This window comes from Stegastes partitus, unplaced genomic scaffold, assembly GCF_000690725.1.
Source record: "Stegastes partitus isolate 25-593 unplaced genomic scaffold, Stegastes_partitus-1.0.2 Scaffold373, whole genome shotgun sequence".
NCBI classification, from domain to species: Eukaryota; Metazoa; Chordata; class Actinopteri; family Pomacentridae; genus Stegastes; species Stegastes partitus.
This window is the reverse complement of record NW_007578104.1, coordinates 25,230-46,912: the sequence shown is the minus strand read 5'-3', so window position 1 is coordinate 46,912 and position 21,683 is coordinate 25,230. Positions and strand designations below refer to the sequence as shown.

Genomic DNA, 21,683 nt, shown 5'->3' with positions numbered 1-21,683 from the left:
TTATCGGGTCACGACTGTATTTCATCCCAAGTAGTTTCTGAATGTTTCCAAATGTAATGTTATTTAAATGTTGGGTTTTTTTATTCCCGGCTACAAAATACTCGATACTTAAAGTCCATTTGCTTTCAGTCGCATCGCCTCATCAGCTGAATTCAGTTGGAGCCGTAGCTGCTTCCATTACTCCGAGCGCTTTTACATCTTCTCATCAATTTCAGTTAAAAGTCGAGCTTAACAGTTTGCTGTTGACCCTGAAAGCAGTCGTTGATAAAACTGTCGCAAGTCAAGATGCAAATTCGCTCGAGGCGCCTTTTGTGAATCCGCCTGTGTTTTAATCATACAGTGACAAGAGGAAGGAGAGAGACTGAAGGGAAGTGATGAGATCTGGGGCTTCTGCTGAGTTATGGGTTCAGTCGGAGGCTGAGCTGAACACACAAAACTCACTCGTATCTGCTGCTCGCTGTCTAACAGCTGCTGTCGTTTGGCCAAATGAGTACAGAATGCCAAACAGGGTCGTGGTTGGATTCAGGCATTTGACATTAGAGCTGCATTAATTTAAGCTGTATATTTACAGTGGTTCAAATGACTACATGTGGTGACTGGAAAATAAGGCAACAAAAAAAAACTGTGTCACCGTGCAGTTCCTGTTGGTTCTGCAAAGCATCTTAGAGTCTCTCAGGTCACTGTTTTGTTTTTCTGATCCATAACTCCATTGGATACCATCGCTTACAGCAGGCAACAGTTTTCACCCAAAAAAATAATAATAAATGACTAAATCTCTGAAGTACATCAACGTGTCTTTAAGATGTTTCTCTGAGGAGTTGGGACCAAAACAGAACCACAGAGTGAAAACTGGATTTAGATTCATTAAGTTGACACAAGAACGGCTCCAGATGAACGCTAACGCCCGGCAACTCCTGGTCACAATAACAAATCTGTGATTAAATACTCGACAGTTTTTACGTTTTCTACCAACTGAAATGATGCAGTGTCCAAACGTACCGGTTCTGGTCCACGTAATCAGAGCTCTGGAATTACTGGAAACACTGGAGACAACACAGGTTTCCTTCATCATATAAGTTTTAAATCATTTTTTATGAGTATTTTTTACATAAAGCTTCCATCAGACATTCAGGTGAGTCTGTGGCTTCAGTGTGTTACGACAGGGAGAAGCAGTGTAATGTTCTAAACGCCCACCAGCGTGAAAACAACAAGAAGACACCATCTAAAAATACAGCCGGTGTTTACAGTCATAGATCCAGTGTGAGTACAGTGTGGTAGCTCGCCCGTGTTATTGTTTGATTCTGCTGATACCGTTGGACTGTGTGTCCCTTTGTGTCGGTACCAAAAACAAGCCCCGGCGTCCTTGGTGCTCGTTAGAGTGACTGATTGATTGACAGGCCTGCCCGGGTACAGCTTGACGCCGGCCACCTCACTGAAGTGCGGATTTGGTATTCCGACGCCGTTTCAATTATGCAATCGTGCAGGAACAATTAGCCGCGGCATTTAACCAAATACATAATCAGCACGTACTGTCACAAAGGCAATTACTTAAAGCAAGCAAGCTGCCACCCACACAGCCGTTAATACACGCTCACTGCATCCTGGGCGCCTTTATGTAACTCAGCCGAGCCCTCTGCAGTGATGCAACATGTTTTGGAGTCTTTGCAGTCGCCTCACTCTTTCCTCCTAAAACCAGTTTTGTTGCCTCCTCTCCCTTCCCTGATTCCTTCTCTTGGTTTTTACTTATTCCACCTCCAAAACCTGCCCTCCTCCTCCTCCGCCTGCATCTGCTTTATTTCCCTCGTTTCCTCACCCCTCTTCTGTCTCCTCTCCCAGAGTCGATGATCCTGTTGGGCTCCATCGAGCGCGCTCAGCTCCAGTCGCTGCTCTCACAGCAGCTCGGTCGGCCCAAACGGCTGGAGTACATCAGGGAGCGAGCCGCCGCCGAGAAGAAGCGTCTGTCTGTTGTGTCCATCCCGGGCAGCGAGGACGGCGGCCAGCGGGCCAGTCAGGAGGTCCGCTTCCAGGTGAGAGGTCGCTGCAGATGGATGGGAACACCTGGGGCAGGGTCATCATTTACATGTTGCTGACGGTGCAGTTAATCGTTAGCGCCGCCTGACACCAGGAAACGGGTTCATAGCCATGATGGCCAACAAGCAGAAGAGTTTGACGCGAGCTGTCAGAGATGATTACAGCCGTTCAAACCCGTCGTGTGCAGAAAACAAATTGCCTTCAGAAGTGAAGATTAAACCTCTTTATTTTAAAAGAAAAGCAGAGCAGCAGAGCGGTTCTGGTACGTACGACTGAAAGGCTGAACATCTGGAGCAAGTTCAGAAAAGTATGCCAAAGATCAACCACCGCTTTTACTTCAGTAGCAAACTCAGGACTCTTTTTTTCAAGTTTTGAGAGTGGATACTGAGAATGATTTCTGAGGATTCAAAATACCAAAGACAAGATAGATGAGAAGCTGGCAGGCTGAGATTCAGAGTTATTTATCTGTTGCACTTGAAGAGAAGGTAATTCTTACAGGACAAAATCTGTTATTAGAACCATCAGTTACTGCCGTGTGTGCCGTAGTTTGTGTGTGTCGAAGAGAGAAATGGAAGTGGAAGGCCTGGTCTCAGGTAAAATATACGACAAGAGTGTGTAAAGTCACTTCATTGTCAAATATTTAGAAGTTGTGTCACCTCTCAGTGTTTGCTATGTGTCCACTTGACTCTATACAAAACAATAAAAACAAAGAGTTTAGTTTTGTTGTGTTAGAATACAGACACCAGTAGGAACTCAGTGCAGCAGTAGAGAGTCCAGTTTTATGTTTCAGCTTCAGATCTTTTGTTTATTCGGTGCTTCTATCCACTTTTGTTTCTGATGTCAGATTCAATCCTAAATTTTGAAACATCAAATTTCTGATTTCTGGTTCTTCAGAGACGAGTCCTTTAGCTGCTCTTTGCTGAAGGTCGTTGTGTTGCTCGATCTTTCTCTGTAAAGTACCCCAGAGGTTGGATACCAGTCAGGTGACATACCTGGCCCTATCATAGCTTTCACTTCTGTTTTCTTCAGGAACTCTTTGGGATTTTGCGGTGTGCCTCGAAGCATTTTCATGCTCTGATATTTCTCTTCTGCCGAACGTTTGGACGCTGGGAGTCATCTTGTCAGCCAGTGTTTCTGTATATCCACAGGAATTCAACATGCCTTCCACTATAAATATGTGTGTATATAAATCTGCCCAACGTCATCACACCCCTCCGTGGTGCTCTGTCAGGACTGTTCACGCCACATTCATGCCAAACATGCTGGACCTCATCTGAGCCAAACAAACATGTTTTTGTCTCAGACCTTAATACTCATCAGGATTCTTCAGCTAAATTTCCTCTTGACGTTTAGCAAAGTAGTTGTTTTTTATTGGTGGACACCGTCCATAGAGGTCCATGTCATGCAGTGTCCTTCTTATCGTCACAGAAGCTCCACTTTTCATTGATGTCTCCTTTGCCAATGAGCTGTGACATAAATCCCACCGTGTGTTTGACCTCATTTTAGAAGAACTGTCCTGCGGCACTGATGATGGTTTCTGTTGGATTTTTAGTTTGTCTTGTATCCGTTCACATCTTGTCGGAGTTTCAGAATCAGATGTTTTCATTTTCTCTGGCGGTCCTTCACCATGTGGAGCCATGCAGACACAGCTCATAGGTTCAAATATGAGAAAGTTCTGGTTTTCACAGGTCTGGTTGTAACTGTACAGTCAGACTAACCGGACATCAGATGTTCTCACTTTTGGGTCATTGGTCACTCTTTGCTGCATTACATGTCTACTTTGGTGCCTGCATGTGCAATCCCTAAAGAAGCTGTTTTTGATTGTTCTTAAGAAGAAACTCAACTCAGAAGTGACGTCGTTACTGTGAGGTGATACGGTGGAGTGGTCTCACACAGGACTCTTATGTTGTTGTCTGCATGGATTCCAGGTTTTGCACCGAAGCGCTCAAACTGGTGATTTATCTCGTTTTAATGCATTCATTTCTCTTTCATCAGTTTGCAGCGAGTGGCTGAACAGAGCGCCCTCAGGCATGGATGTGGAAGCACGAGGAAGGAGTGTGTGTGACGCTCATCCACCTCTCTGACTTCTTACCGCTCTTTGTTTGGTTTGAATGAAGGCTATAATTGTATTAAAACATCTGATAGTTTTTATTATTGACGATATAGCAGCTTGGACAGAAAACACTTTCCTCCAAACGGTAATAATGCGTTTTATTTGTGTTTATTCTGCGGTGCACGGTGATCCACCTCCACCACCGGCTTCATGTAAACAAGCTGAGAAACGCTCCCGTCTAGTCAAGACAGTGTTGTAGAAAAAATACATTAAATGTAAGAAAAAGGAGCGCACAATATGACAGTACGGTAATAAAATAAAAGCTGGTGTCAGCCGAGCGTGTCAGGAATGTTAATGCATTTACAAACAGGCAACTTTACAGAATTATAGCTGAATGTGTGTTTTCCAGCTAGTTTCGCTCAGCGTTTGATGAGTGATGTTTTATGGCTCAAACAAGTTTTCTCCCACTTCACAAAGTCATTAACGGTGCCAAGCAAAAGTGCTTTTTAGGTCATGGAAATGGCAGCATGGAAAGTCATTGAAGTCATGAAATTTTACATCAAGGCCAACACTCCCCGCTGGTTTCTTTTCTTTCTCTCTCGCTCTCTCTGCGTTTTCTTTTGGTTTCGTCTCTTTTCCCCCCTTTTGATTAGTCTCCATCTCATCACCTCGCAGAAGCTCATCCATTTGTCTAATGAGTCTGCAGAAAAGCCGGAGCGGGGTTGATCTCTTAAGCAGGATTGGGAGTTTGGAGTGCTGTTTCTTATCTTTGTGTGTTTGTTTGTGTGTCTCTGCAGATCTCTACTGAGGAGTCGTCCTTCAGTCCGACTCGTCCGGTGCCTCAAAAGCCCCTTAAACCTGCTCTGAAGAGACCCTCGGTGGTGGAGAGACCCACCGAGCTCCCCACCAGTAAGAAACACACCACTTACCTGCACCCACAAAAGCAGGCTGCAGAGTTTCCAAACAGCAGACTGATGAGGCAATCAAAACCAAAAAGAACAGGATGTTTAATAGATCCGGAAGGAGTGTGGGTAATGGCCTCTCTGTCTCTAAACTCACATAACACTAATAGCACCTCTTAGTCTCTCTCTTTCTTTATGCCGCTCCCTCTCTCTTCATCTGCTCCTTAGATGATGAAGAAGCGGTTTTAGAACTCACTGACTGCAGTCGTTTTAACTGAAACGCATCCCGACGAAACGCTGACTCTTTGCCTGCTTTTCCACTCTGTCCCCACACAGCACACCTTTTCAGTTAATGAAGTCATAATTCTAACTATAATGCTTAAACAAACAAGAAACTGAACGCACATCATTCAGTATGATACACTGTGTGCAATAAACCTGCGTTCTGTCTAACAGCCAGCAGGGGGCGACTCCTCAACAAGTCCATTTGTACAGAAGTCAATGAGAACATCCCCGACTTCTCACTTGATTGTTTTTACCTCAGGAAACATCTTCCGAATACATTTATGGTTTTAAACGATACAGCATGATGAAAACTTTGCAAATAATGTACTGAGAGCATTGTGTTTTAGAGCAGGGGCTGCCTTGGGATTGACAGGTTGCTACTGGAATAGTCCGACTCACCACCTTTATGTACGTAGCGACTGTAAGCCTGTTATCAGCTGCACGTTTCATGTAGATTTTTCCTCCACTTCTGCTATCGAGATCTTACCATTTTCAGAATCCCCTTCACTCAGGCCAACAACCACCACCAAGCAGCAACCTACCAGATGGAAAAGTTCAGGTTCTGCAGACTGTTAGGATCGTGCAGGAAGGCAGCCCTGCTCGTTTCTTCAGTGAATTATCTGTTTTAATGGCAGAGCTCACGTCCCTGCATGCAGCAGTTCTCCTGTCACTGTTTTCAGGGAACACCAAAGTCGCACCCTTCGCTTCGCTTCCGCTAATATGATTGCGATTAGCTTAAACAAATACAAACAAACCAGAGTGTTTCTTCCCCTGTAGCAGAATGCTAATAAAGACCCCTACTGTATAGGTATTGTCTTCAAAACTCAGACAGATTCACCTCCTGAAAGACCAAGATCACAATGGCCAAATTCCAAACTTGAGGCTTTAGAGTGGTCGTCCACAAACCAATCACCGACATCATGGTGGCTACGTCCTTCCTTTATATACAGTCATCGGTACAGTTTCACCAAAACAGCCTCTAAAAACAGGAGTAAGATTTGGCAGCCGTACCAGCAGCTCTGTCGAGGCTGTAGTGGAGCACAACTACACTTGAAGCTAAACAGAAATGTTAGAATGTTAATGTTAGCTTGTTTCTGAGCATAAAGATGTGTCACGCTAACATCTGTCAGGACTGTCATTAGTTTTGGAAGTATTTGTTCTTAAACCCAACTGCTGGACAGATGAAGGTTTGACGTGATGATGACACCAGAAGGGAAACTCCAACATCACCAAAGTGATGCATTGGCTGATGAGGCTTTTCAAAGATCAGCCTCATGGTTGGAATAAAGGAAAGGTCAGGAGTTCACCAAAGTCTGAGAAACACGAGTACAAAATGCAGAGATGTCTGTTTGGTGATGTTCTCATCAGGACCACAGACCGATGTCGTCGTCATCTCATAAGCTGCTAACATGGCAGAACACAGGAGACATGGTTTGGACTGACCTGCAAAGTGTTTCATAATTATCTGGTTGTTATAAAAAGAAATAATCTGAATGTACAAGAGAGGAAAAGAGAAATATCAAAACAAAAGAAGTCAGTAAAACGTTCAGTACAGTTCCAGGTATTACTGTTTTCTGTCAGACTTTGTTCTGGCCTCAGACTGTGTTGAGTTCTCAGTGTTTCATGTGATGAGGACCATTTAATTGTTTCTATGCTGTTTTCGGTGTTGTCCCGTCGTCCAGTGCTTGTTGGCAGAGCGGACTCAGTCTGTTTCCTCTGGTTTGTTGTGTTCACCCGTCTCAAAGGCCAGGCTCTGAGCAGTCAGTCTGGTTTTTGTCCTTTCAGTGGCTTACATGTTCAAATAATCTGACTTTGGTGTTGTCTGTCAGAGCTGCTCAGCGGTTGATGTGTGTTGTTTTGGGTTCAGATTGTGTGGAGTTGTGTTGCCATCATGCACTGCTGTAGCTTTAGGAGCTAATTAGGCTGTAACCCGCGGCTTCACATGACCTCAGCTTTCAGTCAAGGTTATATTTTTAGACCTTAAAAGGAAAAAGCTTGATTGTTCCTCGTTTTTCTTCTACGCTGACTGGTCGGTGAGAGTCGGCAGCGGTTGTTGGATAGACGTTAATGATTATTTTAATGGCTGATTCATGTGCCAATCATTTTTTTAATTAATCACAAGTCAAGTATTGTTATCGGAGTAAAGTGCCAAAATAGTTGCGTACTGCTTTAAGATCTTTAAAAAGTTTTATTTTTTCTCACCCTCGTTAAACTTGAGTGTTGACCCTGTTCAGTGAGGAATGGATCGTTGGTCGTGTTTCTGTGGATTTAGGAGGTTTTCTTTAGGCCTTTTTCTCATTTCACTAAGTTTTCTGAATGTGTCAGAAAAACCACCGACCATACGAAGCATTTCGTTAAAGAGTCCTAATTATACAGCACACCTCAAGCCAGCGAGGCGTAGCCGGATGGCACCTCGTCCTCGGGAAGCCATCACAGAAACTGTACGGCTCTGCCTTAATGCTGCCAGCAGGCTGTCACTGGCCCCTCGTAATGAAAGACACTCAGCTGGTCCACTGGTGGACTGGACCACCAAAAAGCACTTTAACCAGTCTGTGTGTTTTTAGTCAGGGCCAGTCAGAACTACCTGGACTGTCCCAGCTGCTGAGCCCAACAGCTGTTCTGGCAGAAATCCTGAGTTTGCATGTCACCTACTTTGGGTCCTCGTTTACCCGCTAAAGTGATCGAATGCTTTGGTTTCTATGCCTGATACGGTCGTCCTCAGATGTATTCATAGCCTCCCATTAGAGAATAAAAACATTAGCTGTCATTGAAATAAGCTGAAATTGTCAAAAGTAATAATACTTTTTTTTTTTAATCTAAAAATCATGACATTGTTTTTGAATTGTGGTTCAACAGAAATTTTTTTTTTAAAAAGCAAAATTATGGGACCCGTAAACTAACATGTAGCTGAACAACCCTCTGAGCCAATCACTGCCATCAGGTGTTTCCTGTAGCTCTCAGTCAGACTTCTGCACCTGTTGACAGGTGTTCTGGACCACTGCTCATCAGCAAAGGCCTCTCATTGGTCCACCACAGTTTGTTTGTTTGTTTGTTTGTTTGTTTGTTTTATTTTTAATCATTCTTTTCAACCACAATTCAAATTTATTTCACTAAATTATAATTTAGCACATTTTTATTTATTATTCCTTTTTTCAGTTTCTAGTTATTTCAGTGACTGTTGTGAGTTTTTCCTTTTCTTTAATGGAAGGAGATGAATACATCTGAGGACGGCTGTACATGTGATCGCTATCTAATAATCACCGGGAGCTTTATGTTCGTGTCTCTCTGTGACCGACTGAGCCGCTGAGTGTTGCCACTTCCTGTGAAGTTAACGTTGTGTTTTTATCTGCGACCAACTCACCAAAACCTGGACCGCTATCAGGCAGCCCAAAAAATAATGATCTTGTCCAGATGCAGAAGCCAGAAGCCCGGTTTCCTTACAAGTGTTGAGCTATTTTCAACAGAATTTTGAGAAAATCTGCAAAAATATTAGAAAGTAAACAGCTGGTGAAGCTGAAGTGTCCAGTAAAACTCAAATAGTGAAAAATATTTGATAAAACCTGATGGAAACGTGGTATTTCTGTTTGTTATGCTGGTTCCCTCATGAGTCGGTACAGACCTGTTCTCACCTGCTGCTGTTTTTTATCTCTCAAGACATTCAGTATTTTTGCTTTCATGGATGCTCGACACCATTTTATCAGATGTTTGGTGAGTTTCGGCATTTCCACCGAGGGTTTTTTATTCACCTACTGAACATGAAACACAGGTGGATCAAAACAAGTGTGCAGTGGAGTCGGACTGCTGCTCAGACAGGACGTGTTAGCTGAGGTCTACTAACAGCAGGCGCATAATTAGAGCGTATTTAACACTGGTTTTTATTCTTTGTCTCTCTCGCAGGCCCACAGGATAATTCAGGCATTGCTTTGAAGAACCTGTTCTGCGCCAGTCCAGACACAGAAGGCCTGGAGGTGAGAGAACCATGTCCTCGAATACACCCGACAGCAACACCGCCATCACACACACACACACACATATACACACACACAGTGGCTCACATCCTGTCGTTCACACACCCACACAGTCCTATGCTATCTCTCACATACAGTCCTTCACGCTCTACAGTACAGAACCTCCCACGCCAGCAGTCACACACTTATGCAGAACACACACTAAGTATCTCTGGCAGCCTCACTACAAAACCTCTTTCACTTTGTCTCGGCCTTGCATCCTGTAAAGCTTTAAAGGAGGCGTCTTGGCTCCTGCGCCGCCCTGCTACTGGCCTGTTTCATAGAAATGACTTTTCTGCAGGCATTTCAGTGAAGTTTACTCACGTCAACGTGGCGCTGCAAAGGACGTCTGTTTTGCAACGTCACCGTGACGCTGAGGTTGTTGTTAACGTCTTATGCTTGTCTCTGGTCGCCCCGAAAGAAAAACAACAATGTGGAGAGCCCCGCGTCTCCTGAGCACAGGAGGCCGTCCAAACGGGTCCGGATATCCGTCGTGGTAAGAGCCACCGATCTGGGCTACCCAAATGCCTGGAATCCGCCGGCAACAGGTTCATCAGCCAATCAACCGATTGTCACCCCTCCATCCCATTTCAGGGCTAATCACAAACGCCGATGGACTGTGATCTGGGTCAGGCTCAGCCGAAGCCCGTCCGTGTCATCGTGCCAACAAATGTCGAACGCCCACCTCTTTGTCCGACCTGTAACCCAGACTACTGACCTTTCACTGCCTCTAGATGTTATTGGCTAAGGCTAGGATCCATTCAGCTTAACCAGTTTCCATCGGTCAGTAGAGGTTATAAAGAACACTTGACCACTGAGATACCACTGCAGCCGATTGCCATCAACATATGGTGATCAATTGGGTAAAAAGAGCATCTTTGGGACTTCAAAGACGCGGAAATTCAATTTGCTTCGTCTAATGGTTGGATCAAAAACGAGGATGTAGGAGACAGTATGCACAGTGCTGCTAATGTTTGTCTGGTCTGCGCTGTGGAAGCACAGCCTGCAGTTCAGTCAGATAGTCACAGATTTTCAGCAACATACAACAACTACGTCACAAATGGCTTCATAGTTGTGCTGAAGGATGCACAGTCTGGTGCTGGTGATTGCTTTCTGACAAATAGGATAACATTCCTTCTGAAACCCACCAGAGGGTTCAGAGGGTCAATATGTCGTGTTGTTCTTCATTTAGTAATACTTTGGACTCAGCACAGACTTTTTTTTAGTTGCAGTAAATCAAACTTGGTCCCACCCTGTAGTTATGAAGGTGTTATTTTTTTTTAAAGCTACTTCTGCCTTTAATTTGGTTGTTTTTAAATTCCAAAGAGCTCCGCATACTCCACCAATGTGCCGATACAGAACCAGAATTATGGTCCAGCTATCACGTAACCGTGCCGACACAGTGGCGTAGTGGTCAAGTGTTCTACAAAGAGGAGCGTGTTCAATCAAGCATGCCGTGCTGTCCATCATCAGCTGTGTCACCCGAGGCGTCCAATCAGTGACCGCCTCCCAGAGCGGGCCCCGCCCTGTTCCTGGAGTGACCCACAATCCCTCGCCATTTATTACAACCGATTGCAAACCTGCCCCACCCCGTGTGTTTAACGTCGAGGGGCGGGAGGAGGAGGAGGAGGAGACCCACAATCCCTCGCCATTTATTACAACCGATTGCAAACCTGCCCCACCCCGTGTGTTTAACGTCGAGGGGCGGGAGGAGGAGGAGGAGGAGGAGGAGGAGGAGGAGGTGTGTCGGGGTGAACTCCTCTGTGCATGCAGCGTTAAATATCAGGACAGCAGCAGCATCGTAGCTCTTCATTAGGTTAAGGCAGGCGCTTGAACGACAGCGTTTGAGCTGCAGCTCAGATGAAATGATGATTCATGAGAAGTCCTGGGAAGTATTGGAAAATATGACTCCAAACCGGGATGTAGCCTGCCGTCCAATTACTCCAGCGGTGATGCATGTCAATCAATGGAACAAGCGTCGGACCACGAGCTGAGAGGAATGATTCCACAATCAGCCGACGTTGCATGACAAATGATCAGACCATGTCCGACAGCATCAATTCCTAAAAATCAAACACTGTTGAGCATCACGTAATCATGCAGCCCAACAGAATGCATCCTCGTTCGTCCATTTATGAGCATCAGTGATTTCTTCCTAATTTAGCCGTTCTCACATGAAGCTGTCAGATTGTTTTCCACTCATCACAGACCATGTCCTTTCATTCACTAGGAGCCACCACCCAGCCTAAAGAGTTTCTCTGGGGTGAGCATGTCGTCCACATTTCTTAGAAACTCTTTTCTTCTCTCTCTGTTTCAGTCCAGTGTTGAGTCGCGATGGCAGATGTTCGTTTTTAATTCGAAACTTGTTCACAAACGCTCACAGTGGTCGTCCAGAAATCACAGAAACGGTGTTATAGACGAGCTAACTGTAGCGAGCTGAGCAGACACTTCCACAGTTACAGTACGTTAATTAAAGCTTCACTGAGGAAAGATGGAGCTACACCAGCAAAAGTAGTTCACGTCATCAGAGGTGTTCTGTTTATTTATTTTTAAATTTAGCTTTATTCTTTTATGACACAAACATATAGCAAGCTCATATGTGGCTGTTGACGAGCTGCTAGCTGGTGTTTTCAGACTGCAGGAAGGATTTGTACCATGTTTATATAAAAGATGGGTGTAGCCGCTAAAACGTAAAGTCAGTGCTGAAGTGATTTAAACATGCATTCTTCCTACCGTCCAGCAGGAGGCGACTCCTCTGGTGAAGTTGGCTTGTATAGAACTCTATGACAAAACAATCCCACTTCTCATTTGGTTTATTACCGCAGTAAACATTTTCCTAATGAGCTGTTTGTCTCAATCACTACTTTCAGGTTTCCTTTAATGCGACGTGAAGCTCATTTAGTAACTTATGGCCACATTTAGACTAAAACAGATGATAAAGAAGAGACGTTTCAGGGCTACCTTGTGATAGAGCTCACGACCATATCACCTTGCCTTGTGTCCTCAAGTTCTCACTCAGAATCACGTCTCGCTCGTCATGTCCAGGTACAGAAGTCCAATCTCTGAACTTCAGAACAGCAGTCCACCGGGTGATGTCATCGTGGCTACATCAGTCCAGCAAATCAGTGAATGATCCGTATAGTCACACAGAAGAGCTTCTGTCTGAGACACATACTGTAGTTTTCAGACTATTGAGGCACCTGAATATAAGCCCCGCCCACTGGCTTTAAAAAGAAACCAGGTGTGTTCATATCCAGGCTGCAGGTGTCCACGTTGGAACATGAGATATTTACACAGAAAAATGTTTGAACCTTTAATTAAATGCGTAGCGGTAACATCCACAGATACGTACCGTAGAGGCTTTTTTCTGAACACTTCCTGTAACACGGCTGGTTAAGGAAATAAAACTCCAGCAGCTACCAGGAAAAGTCACTGATGGCTATCTTCATCTTCCTCCTGCACTAAAACCACTAAAGTCGTCTTCTTCAGTGTCTTCAGGAGCTGAACAGCCTCAGAATCACTTCATCACTTCCTCAGTCTCTCTGTCGTCGTCGCTCTCAGCCTCACTTTGGTCTCCAGGTGAATTCATACAAATCATCGTTGTTTAAGCCGCAGCGTTCAAAGCGTGTGAAAGAAGCAGCAGCATATGGTGGTGCCATCACATGTTTGTCCTGAAGACTTCTTCCCCTGCGTTGAATCCAGTCGGAGCCTTCAGGGCTGTGTGCTGGTTGGTCGGGGCTGTTTTTATGCCTCTATGTCGAGTTTCTTTGTGCACTTCCAATAGTGGTGACCCAAAGGCCATGGGTCGTGTTGGCGCTGGAGACAGACGACCTGTACTATTACAGAACATACAACAACGTAGTCAGAACTGTGCTATGATTAGAAACCGGGCTGTACCGGCACAGCGCTGGCTACTGACTTCATGAGCAAAGCAGATAGAACACAGCCGAATACGTTTCACATTTAGTTTCACAGAAGTGTTATCTTTGCACTAATTAGAATGCTTTTTTCTTCTTTACACCATATTAGCGACCATCAGGTAAACCAGGTAAACCAGTCACAGGTGTTCAGTGTCCAGCCGCAGTGTGGATTCAACACAGACGTATAAATCGAGCTTCATCTCAGACGATACTGAAAGCTGTCAGTTTGACAAGTGGAAACGTAGAGCATGTGTCACAGCTTCTGAATTATAATTTGATTTATTAATAAGTTGACTTCATTTGTTTATGATAGTTTAGCCCACTTTTTTAAACATGATGCACACAAATTAGCAGAAACCAGATAATTCAAAAGCTACAGCACAGTGCGGTCGGTGACCCGGTAGGTTTAGTCACCAGATCTACGTATAGAAGACGAGATCACACGATTCCTCCTTCAGATCCTCAGATTATTGTGTTAGTGTAACTCTATTAGCACAATTAATGATTTAGACTTGAGGCACTGAAAGGGCTCCATTAGTTTCACATGTCAGTGATAATTATAGAAGTCTGTACACATTCTCAATCATTCAGAAGCACAGAGCAGCGTCGTATCGTTTGTCATCCGTAGCTTCAGGGCCCGCGTGTTAGCGCATGGTATACAGCTGATAAATTACACTGTGAGCAATTTTGTTGATAAGTCAGGAAGAAACCCCGACAGCAGCGTGTGTTTAAATCATGCGCTGTTGCCATCAAATTTGTCCAATGGCCCTCAAAGGGCTTTCAACCCAAGCACCGTATCCAGTGGGAATTTTTTAATATCCGGTTCTGTTCTGATATTACTTCTGTCAGCGATGAAATACCACGAAAAACAGTCCCAGAATCCAACACTGTGGTTCCTCAACACAGTCCGCGCTGCACAATTACACGGCAGAAGTCAGACTCGCCTCGAGGAACTTTACGAAAAGTACAAAATTAGCAACAGAGGAGGCGCGCTGGGAGTGTTTTTTCACTCGGTGGCGTAGAATGTGAAGCCCGAGGCGTGTATTTCACACCACGACGCCGCAGCGCTCCTGTTGAGCTGCGTGGCAGCAGAAGGCCGCCGAGACTGCAGCACACGGGAGGAACTTCAGTTGGAGGTGAATGACGACACACGCTCCTCCGACTGCTGTAATGAAACAGATTCATCAAAACGAAACGTCGCGGTTTCACACATTTACAGCAGAACTGCTCATTACGTGCTCTGTCTGTCTTTGAGGCAATCGCTGTGCAAGATCGCAGCACGTCGGCGCCGCGGCGGTTTGACACCACATTGATTGTCCTGACGGGGTGCTGCATTAAAGGTCACGATTTCAAAAACTTCCAAAAGTCATCAGCGCTACACCACTGTTTTCGTTTCAGTGAAATCTGAGTCTTGTTATTGATTCACCCCAGCATTTTGCATTATTCCTCTGAAATGACATCTTGTGTTGAGCCCATTAGCGGTTCAGTGGGGCATCTCAGAGTCCTGGTGGGGCTTCATGGCAAAATTACCCAAATCCCTGTTCAAACAAGAAGGATCTGTGTCATTTGAAACAATTGCAGAGGTTGTCTGAGCTTTAACGCCTGCTGTTTAATAATCTGTTAAGCAGAAGTTTAACCACAAATAACCAAACAGTGTGAAAGAAACTCATCTGACAGTAATTAGATTACAGGTTTGATTTCTGAATCAAAACGCAGCCCCTGACTGTTTACTGAAGGGTTTAAAAATGTTTAATTGATCTAGAATTTAATACACGGAGCAGTTTGATTATTTTAAACTGCACTGACGGCTCGATGTGCACTGAGTTTAGGATGACCCGGTGTGGTGCTGCATGCTGTAGTTATGCTGACTGATAGTGGAGGGTTTAGGACGTGCTGCCATTAAGGGTCTATAATGACAAAAATTAATAAATATAACTCTACAGTTACATGCACTTGGGTGCCAATCACACTTTTCTTTGGTGTTTGGGTTTTTTTGCTGGGGAGAAACTTAAGTCTTCGTTATTTCTAAACTGTATTTAATCTTCTATCATGCACACGTTGACACAACTTCCTGTTTGGCAGTTGTTCAAAGTATCCCAAACTCCTGTGCTGTGTTCCTGTAAATAACTTCAGCAGTTTCAGTTGCAGTTACTCACTAGAATAACTCTAAACACATCGTCTGTCCAGGTCCTGAAATCCTTCTTGTACAGCAAACCTTCAGTTTATTTCTTCTTCGGGGCGGCTGTGGCTCAGGTGGTAGAGCGGGTTGTCCACTGATGGCAAGGTTGGCGGTTCGATCCCCGGTTCCCCCCACATGCCGAAGTGTCCTTGGGCAAGACACTGAACCCCAAATGGCTCCCAATGGCAGATTAGCGCCTTGCATGGCAGCTCTGTCGCCATTGGTGTATGAATGTGTGCGTGAATGGGTGAATGAGAGACATTGTAAAGCGCTTTGAGTGCCGCAAAGGTAGAAAAGCGCTATATAAGTGCAGACCATTTCTTCCGTCCGATCCTCTGTGAGGTGAAAGTGAACCTCCAGCCTGAGAGGAGTCTGCAGACGCTCCTCAGAATTGTTTTATCAACATTTTATCAATTATTTTCAGACGATATCCTCTTGAAAGATGGTAGAAATGATCAAGTAATGTGTGCGCATGGCTGCTGAATAACTGCTCCGACTCTCGTGACCTTACAAAACGCTTTTCTGGTCTGGTAGGTTTTAATCTATTTTAATAGAGGCAACGGAAGAAATTGTTCTGCGTCTCTCTCAAAGACAAATACAAGAGTGACGGCTCATTTATAGTATGGCAGTGAACAAAAACCTCGTTTTTACATTGGCATGTGTTGAATAGTTTGACAAGTGTAACCTCTGGGATTCTTCAGAAACTGTCGGTCTGCACATGGACGAAGGAGCTTCCTCTTCATGACGAGGTCTCTGGTTGATCCTATTTAAATATGTAAAATAAGCAGATAAACATGTAGATCATGGATGAGAGGATTTTTTCACACCGTGCTGTTTTTAGTGACGCACGTACACAAAATGTGTCTGTTGTGGTTTTAGGTCACGTTTACACACAGCCGGGTTTTCACAAAAACGGATCTACGGTTTCAAAATTAACATCGTTCACACCAGATCGCTTTCAGAAAAATCTTTGTTTACACAAACCTGCATAAACACGTCGTTAAGAGCTGCTATGAGCTGCCAGACCTACAGGGGGCAGTGTGACGAGAAGCATGAAGCCATGCTGGCCAATCAGAATCCTGGAAAAAACAACAAAAACCTTCTGTTACTTCAACGATACCGGCGCGAGGGTCGATTGTTTGGACCAACAGAGAAGTGGAGCTGCTCCTGAATGTGGTGTCAGAGTCCAAGACGAGGAAAATACTGACTGTAAACACGTCAGTCTGTGGACGCAGCCAGACTGTAAACATGGCCGCACACATGTGACGTCAGACTCCGCCTCCTCCTGTCGACATGCAAAGATGGACTTTTTCCAAACCTCCACTGTGGCTGGAGTTTTCAGATGTGATCGTTTTTGGAGACTCGTAGCTTCGTTAACGTGTAAACCAAAAACCCAGACGATTGAAACAAATCTGATTCACATGGGAAACCAAACCCCGGCCCTAATGTGAAAACTTTCACTTTAAAAAAAAAAGAAAATCGGCAGCTTAAATGTGAAGCTGTCGGGCCACCTGGCGTGCAACATACATTTCTTTAAATAAATAGCCATTCGAGGCCTCGGGGGACACATTTAATGAAGCCTATTTTAAGTGTTCCCATTTAGTGCCGACGCTCCGCTAACGTGCTGGACATTAATTGGTGGACACCAGTCAGCTTTCCAATCGTCCTCATCTGCCACTGCTGGTTGTAATTTAATAAAGTCCAGTGATTTGTTAAGTGTACCCATGAGGAGCATATTGTGTGGTCAGCGCTGAGACAGATGGCGCGTTATTAGTGCTGTGAATTTTTGGATGTGTTAAGTGGGCCTAGAAGCATGCTAGTCATCATTGCCTTGCAGTGAGCTAATTAGTAATGAACCCCTGTTGTATACACACCAGTGTGTGCACATACAGTAGCCGAAGCCTGTGGGCCCGCTCGCCCTGTCATCAGGAGTTATTATTAACAGTTAACAGTGTTGAAGTGCACATGGCAGATCTGTGCTGATCGCAGCACCGCTCGGAGTCCGCTGAGGCTCCCGAGCAGGAATATGGACAAACAAATTGATCTTTTCTTTTTTCTTCCTCTCTCGTCTTTGTTGCGCCCCCGTGGCGGAGTAGAGATCAGGTTATTGCTTCTCCACCTTCCAGCAGCTTCTCTTTCATTCTGTGTTTCTGGCTCCGGTTTAATCTTTGCAGCTCCGACTCGCGCTCCGGGTCCATCTTTACGACGGGTCCAAAACCCTTCTCCTCTTTTTGTGTCTCTGCCGTCTGCCCACACCTCGCCTCGACCCCGCCGCCTCCTCCTCTCCATCCTTCTATCTGGGCTGTAAAATATTGATGCAGGGTAAATGACATCAGTAGTCTGTTTCAGAGAAATGATGCCGCCCAGCCTCTCGCTCTCTCCTCGCTGTTTTTCTCATTATTTTCCCTCTTGCGTCCTCGGAATGCCGCCATGAGTTATTTATGATGGCTTGTGGGCTCAGGTTTTTTTTTATTTTTTTGCCACCTCTCTTCTCTCTCTCTCTTTATTTCTTTTAGTTCTTTTCTTTCATTCCTCTGGATGGTCGGTGAGAACGTGTGCTTCTCCGTAGTGACACACCTTGAAGAGAACATTAAGCCAGAAAACTAGCTTTGAGTTGAACCGGATGGTCGGCAGAGGAGTGTGTGTCGTCTTTGTTCAACACTGATGAGTGTGTGCATGTGTGTGAAGGGCCTTCCTCCAGCTTCTCCACCTAAATTGAATTCTGAGTAGCTGTTGGACTGTTCACACTCCAGTGCATCAGTATCAGTGGAGAAAGAGAGAAAACAAGGCCCAGGGAGAAAAGAAGTTAAGAAACTGGTTAAAACTTTTTTTTTATTGTTTAGCGGATGCACGTATTAACAGCTTCGACAGCATATAGAGGAAATGAGCAGCATGTTTCAGGACAGAACGGCGCTTCATGTTACAGCAGCTGCAGTTTGTACAGATGGATGTAAAGAGATGCACAAATGATGTCAGAGGAATCAGTTCATCTAAAAAAAAAAAACAATAATAAAAATGCAGAGCTGAAAAAAGCCGGATTTTGCAACTGGTTGGACATGTTTATCCAACATTACTGTGAAACATAACTGCAGAATTTTTGCAATTATGGGTGATGCAGGCAGATAATGAGCTAAGTCACTGTGACATCTGGAGCCTCCAACTGCTGCGGCCAATTACGCACATCGCTCCGTGTTTTTGGCATCCGGCTGCACACAACTCAGGGACATCCCATTATAAATGCAGTTTAAAACGAAGTCGCAAATTGGGCCTTTTCCACAGTTCAGACCTCGACGGAAACGGTTGCATCAGCAGAAACGTGGAAATTGAGGGTTTGGATCCCAGTTGAGTTTCAAACTTAGTTGTTGTGGAAGTTTTTCTGATGTGCAGATTTCATCATGACGCTAAAAGGGTTTAGTCCGTACGTAGTTCATTACTAAATATTTATACCTGGTGGACCCCAGAGTAAAGAATAAAGAGGTGATGAGAGAATTTATTTGAACGTAATAGCTTATTAGGAAAACAGAACCACAATAGGACGAGCTAAGAGACCCAGTGAGGTTTGTTAGCTTAGCATACGCTGAGATTTCAAACTGTACTTGGCTAGTTTTAATGTGCTACAATTATTATATTATTGGTTTGGATGAATGAAGCTAAAAGATGTGTGTAGTGTGAGAATAAAACAGTGGTGGTGGGAGCTGTAGTCAACAGAGTCAACACGGGCAGTTCTGTGGTAGAAACTGGCTGATAACAGGGTAATAACATCTGTGTTGAGTTTTGTGGTGGCATAAGAATAAAGGTCTCCTTCTGTGATGATCTGTGTTTGACTGAAACGCTCCTCGCTGATCAAACGGCGAGTACAGTAGCGGGTACAGTTTATCTAGATGATTGTTCCAGTCATCAGGGTCGAGTGTTGCTGCTCTCTGAGTGGAAGCAAGCTCTGGGTTTGTATTACAAAGACACTGAGTCCATTAAAATCGTCCTTCAGGTGTCTGATAGGAGGAATATTCAGGGGACAGAATGAAGCTTTCATTTCCTGAATAATTTCAGGCAACACAGAGGAGCGGCTGAACTTATCTGGAGAGGATGAGCGTGACACACTCACTGTAATTTGTTTGGAGGGTGGACTGATGTGGTGCTTGATATCAAATACTTTCACTGTGGAGAATTTGTCGCAGGTTTCAGAGCATCAGCGGAGCTCCTCGTCCACAGTATTAAAAAGACCTTTCACTCAGATATTCTCATGTTTCACCGTCGGCAGTAACAGGTGAGGTCGGTCACCACTGAGCCTTTATAGGTGAACGAATCCTGAAGTTTTGCTCCTCGTCATTACGCTACTTTCCCAGAAGTCTTGCGTCAGAGCGCAGCATCGTTGTAGTTTGAGCAAAGTCATTAATGACGTTAGCTTCACCGTTGTGTTCAGGTCTCTGCAGTCTAATCAGATACAGCAGTAATGGAATTTGAAAGCAATAAGCAAAGTGAGCATCAGCAGCAAGGAAATCAACAGCTAATTGATAAGTAATTATCGCTGCAGTCTTTTCTCTATTCAGTGTGTGGTGGAGAAACAACAGACTTCTCTACGTTAGGAAGAAGCACTAAACTAGATTCCATCTTTCGTCATCACGATACCAACTGAGAGGACAGAGAGCAGCAGGATCCTCACGATGAGCATTGCCTTAGCATGCAAGAAAACATGCAGTAGGTTGTGACCTGACATGAGCAGCAGCACGTCCATCCGGTTATTAGCTATAGCGGCTTTATCCTGTGATGAGTGGAGGGGGATGGAGCTACAGCCCTGTGTGCTTCTTTAATCCCTGTCCTGCTGGATTTCTGCTCCTGCAAACATTCCCTCCCTCACAACTTAGTAGTCCTCGTTCCACTGATTTTGTGTCTTCTATCTTTATTACAAGTAATATTGTGAATTGCATTCATGATTCTTTATTATTCCAGGCAGCACGTACACGTCATACATTCCTCGACAGTATCTTGTTCAGCATGTGCAGGAGGAGGAGCTTTATCTTTAGAACAGAGTCTGCTTAGACCACTGACAACACAACAGGTGTGTCACCTCGACCCAGCGGAGGCAGATTAGTGCTCTCTGTACATCAACACATTAAGAAAGTCCACTTGCCTTTGCTGACTGTGGTTGGGGTAAATCCCAGGACCTGTAGTTTATTTTGTGATCGCCCACAGCAAAGTTAGAACCGCCTGCTCCCCTCAGACCTGCAGTCCTGCAGCCTGAGCTGACGTTGGGTGAGAAGTAGAGTGCACAGTGGACGGGTGGCTGGTGGTCTCAGGGCCAACACAGCAGGCGCACAGCTGGAATCATATACAGCATAAAGAAACACACGTGTTTGGAGAGAGAGCATAACCGAACCCTAACCACGACACAGAAAGGCCTCAGCCAGTCAACATGTTCAAACACACGACCTTGCTGCTGTGAGGCAACGCTGCTAAACACTGCCCCGCCATGTTGCCTTGCTCAAGCACCAACAGAGTTTGTCGGGCAAGGAACCGCATATGGTAACTTCTGCAGGCTTTATGGCAGGGGGCAGAATCACATGACTTCAACCAGCCAATCAGTGAAGGTCAGGCGACATCACAACACAGTCACTCTGGCCTCGGACCAATCACAGCGAGTGATGTTCTGACACAAATGTCATTAGCTCTGTAAGGCTGACTGGTGATTCTGAAATAAATGTCCCTTTACCTTTATATGTGTATTTTTTACAGTAATTTATATTATTTGGAGTTGTTTTTATACCCTCGGTAGGCCAGGAATCCTAACTGCTTTTTTCAAATTCCAATGAGCTGATCATACCAAGAGCTCATTCATTAAAGGTTTGCTTCATAACGTGCAGACTGCTGTCACTTCTCCAGGAGTTTGAGCTTTTCCAAGCACTAAACATTTAAAAAAAAGAACTCTAGATCTCCCTGGAACAATGACCTCACTGTTAGCAGGTTTTTTCTGGAGCTTCTCTTTACTACTCATGCAGCTCACAGGCGTGTGTGACAGCGGACCCAGAACTGCAGAGCTTGTGAAACACTGCTTAGTTACATCCGTGCACTTCCCTGTCATGGCCCGTTCCCACTGATTGGCTGATCGCTGGGTGGAAGTAAAGATGGATCGCTGTGCTGCAGGAGGAAGAGGAAGAGCAATGGGCCTTTCTAATCTTTGGTCACAGAAACAGCACAGCAAGCAGTACAGTTGCACCGCCCCGTCGTCAGCACTCTGGAGTCTGACTGCCTCTCACACACACACACACACACACACACACACACACAGTCACACACACACACACACACACA

At 44.8% G+C, this 21,683-nt stretch overlaps 1 protein-coding gene across 2 annotated transcripts in view; it reads left to right on the top strand.

Annotated features, from left to right (window-relative positions):
* Window positions 1-21,683, top strand: part of LOC103359445 (chloride channel protein 2-like) — a 203,008-nt gene that overhangs the window by 165,247 nt on the left and 16,078 nt on the right. For both annotated transcript variants that reach the window (XM_008284783.1, XM_008284782.1), the window contains 3 exons: window positions 1,837-2,027; window positions 4,882-4,993; window positions 9,169-9,239. In XM_008284783.1, coding sequence (XP_008283005.1) covers window positions 1,837-2,027; window positions 4,882-4,993; window positions 9,169-9,239 — 374 coding nt within the window. The remainder of the gene's footprint in view (window positions 1-1,836; window positions 2,028-4,881; window positions 4,994-9,168; window positions 9,240-21,683) is intronic.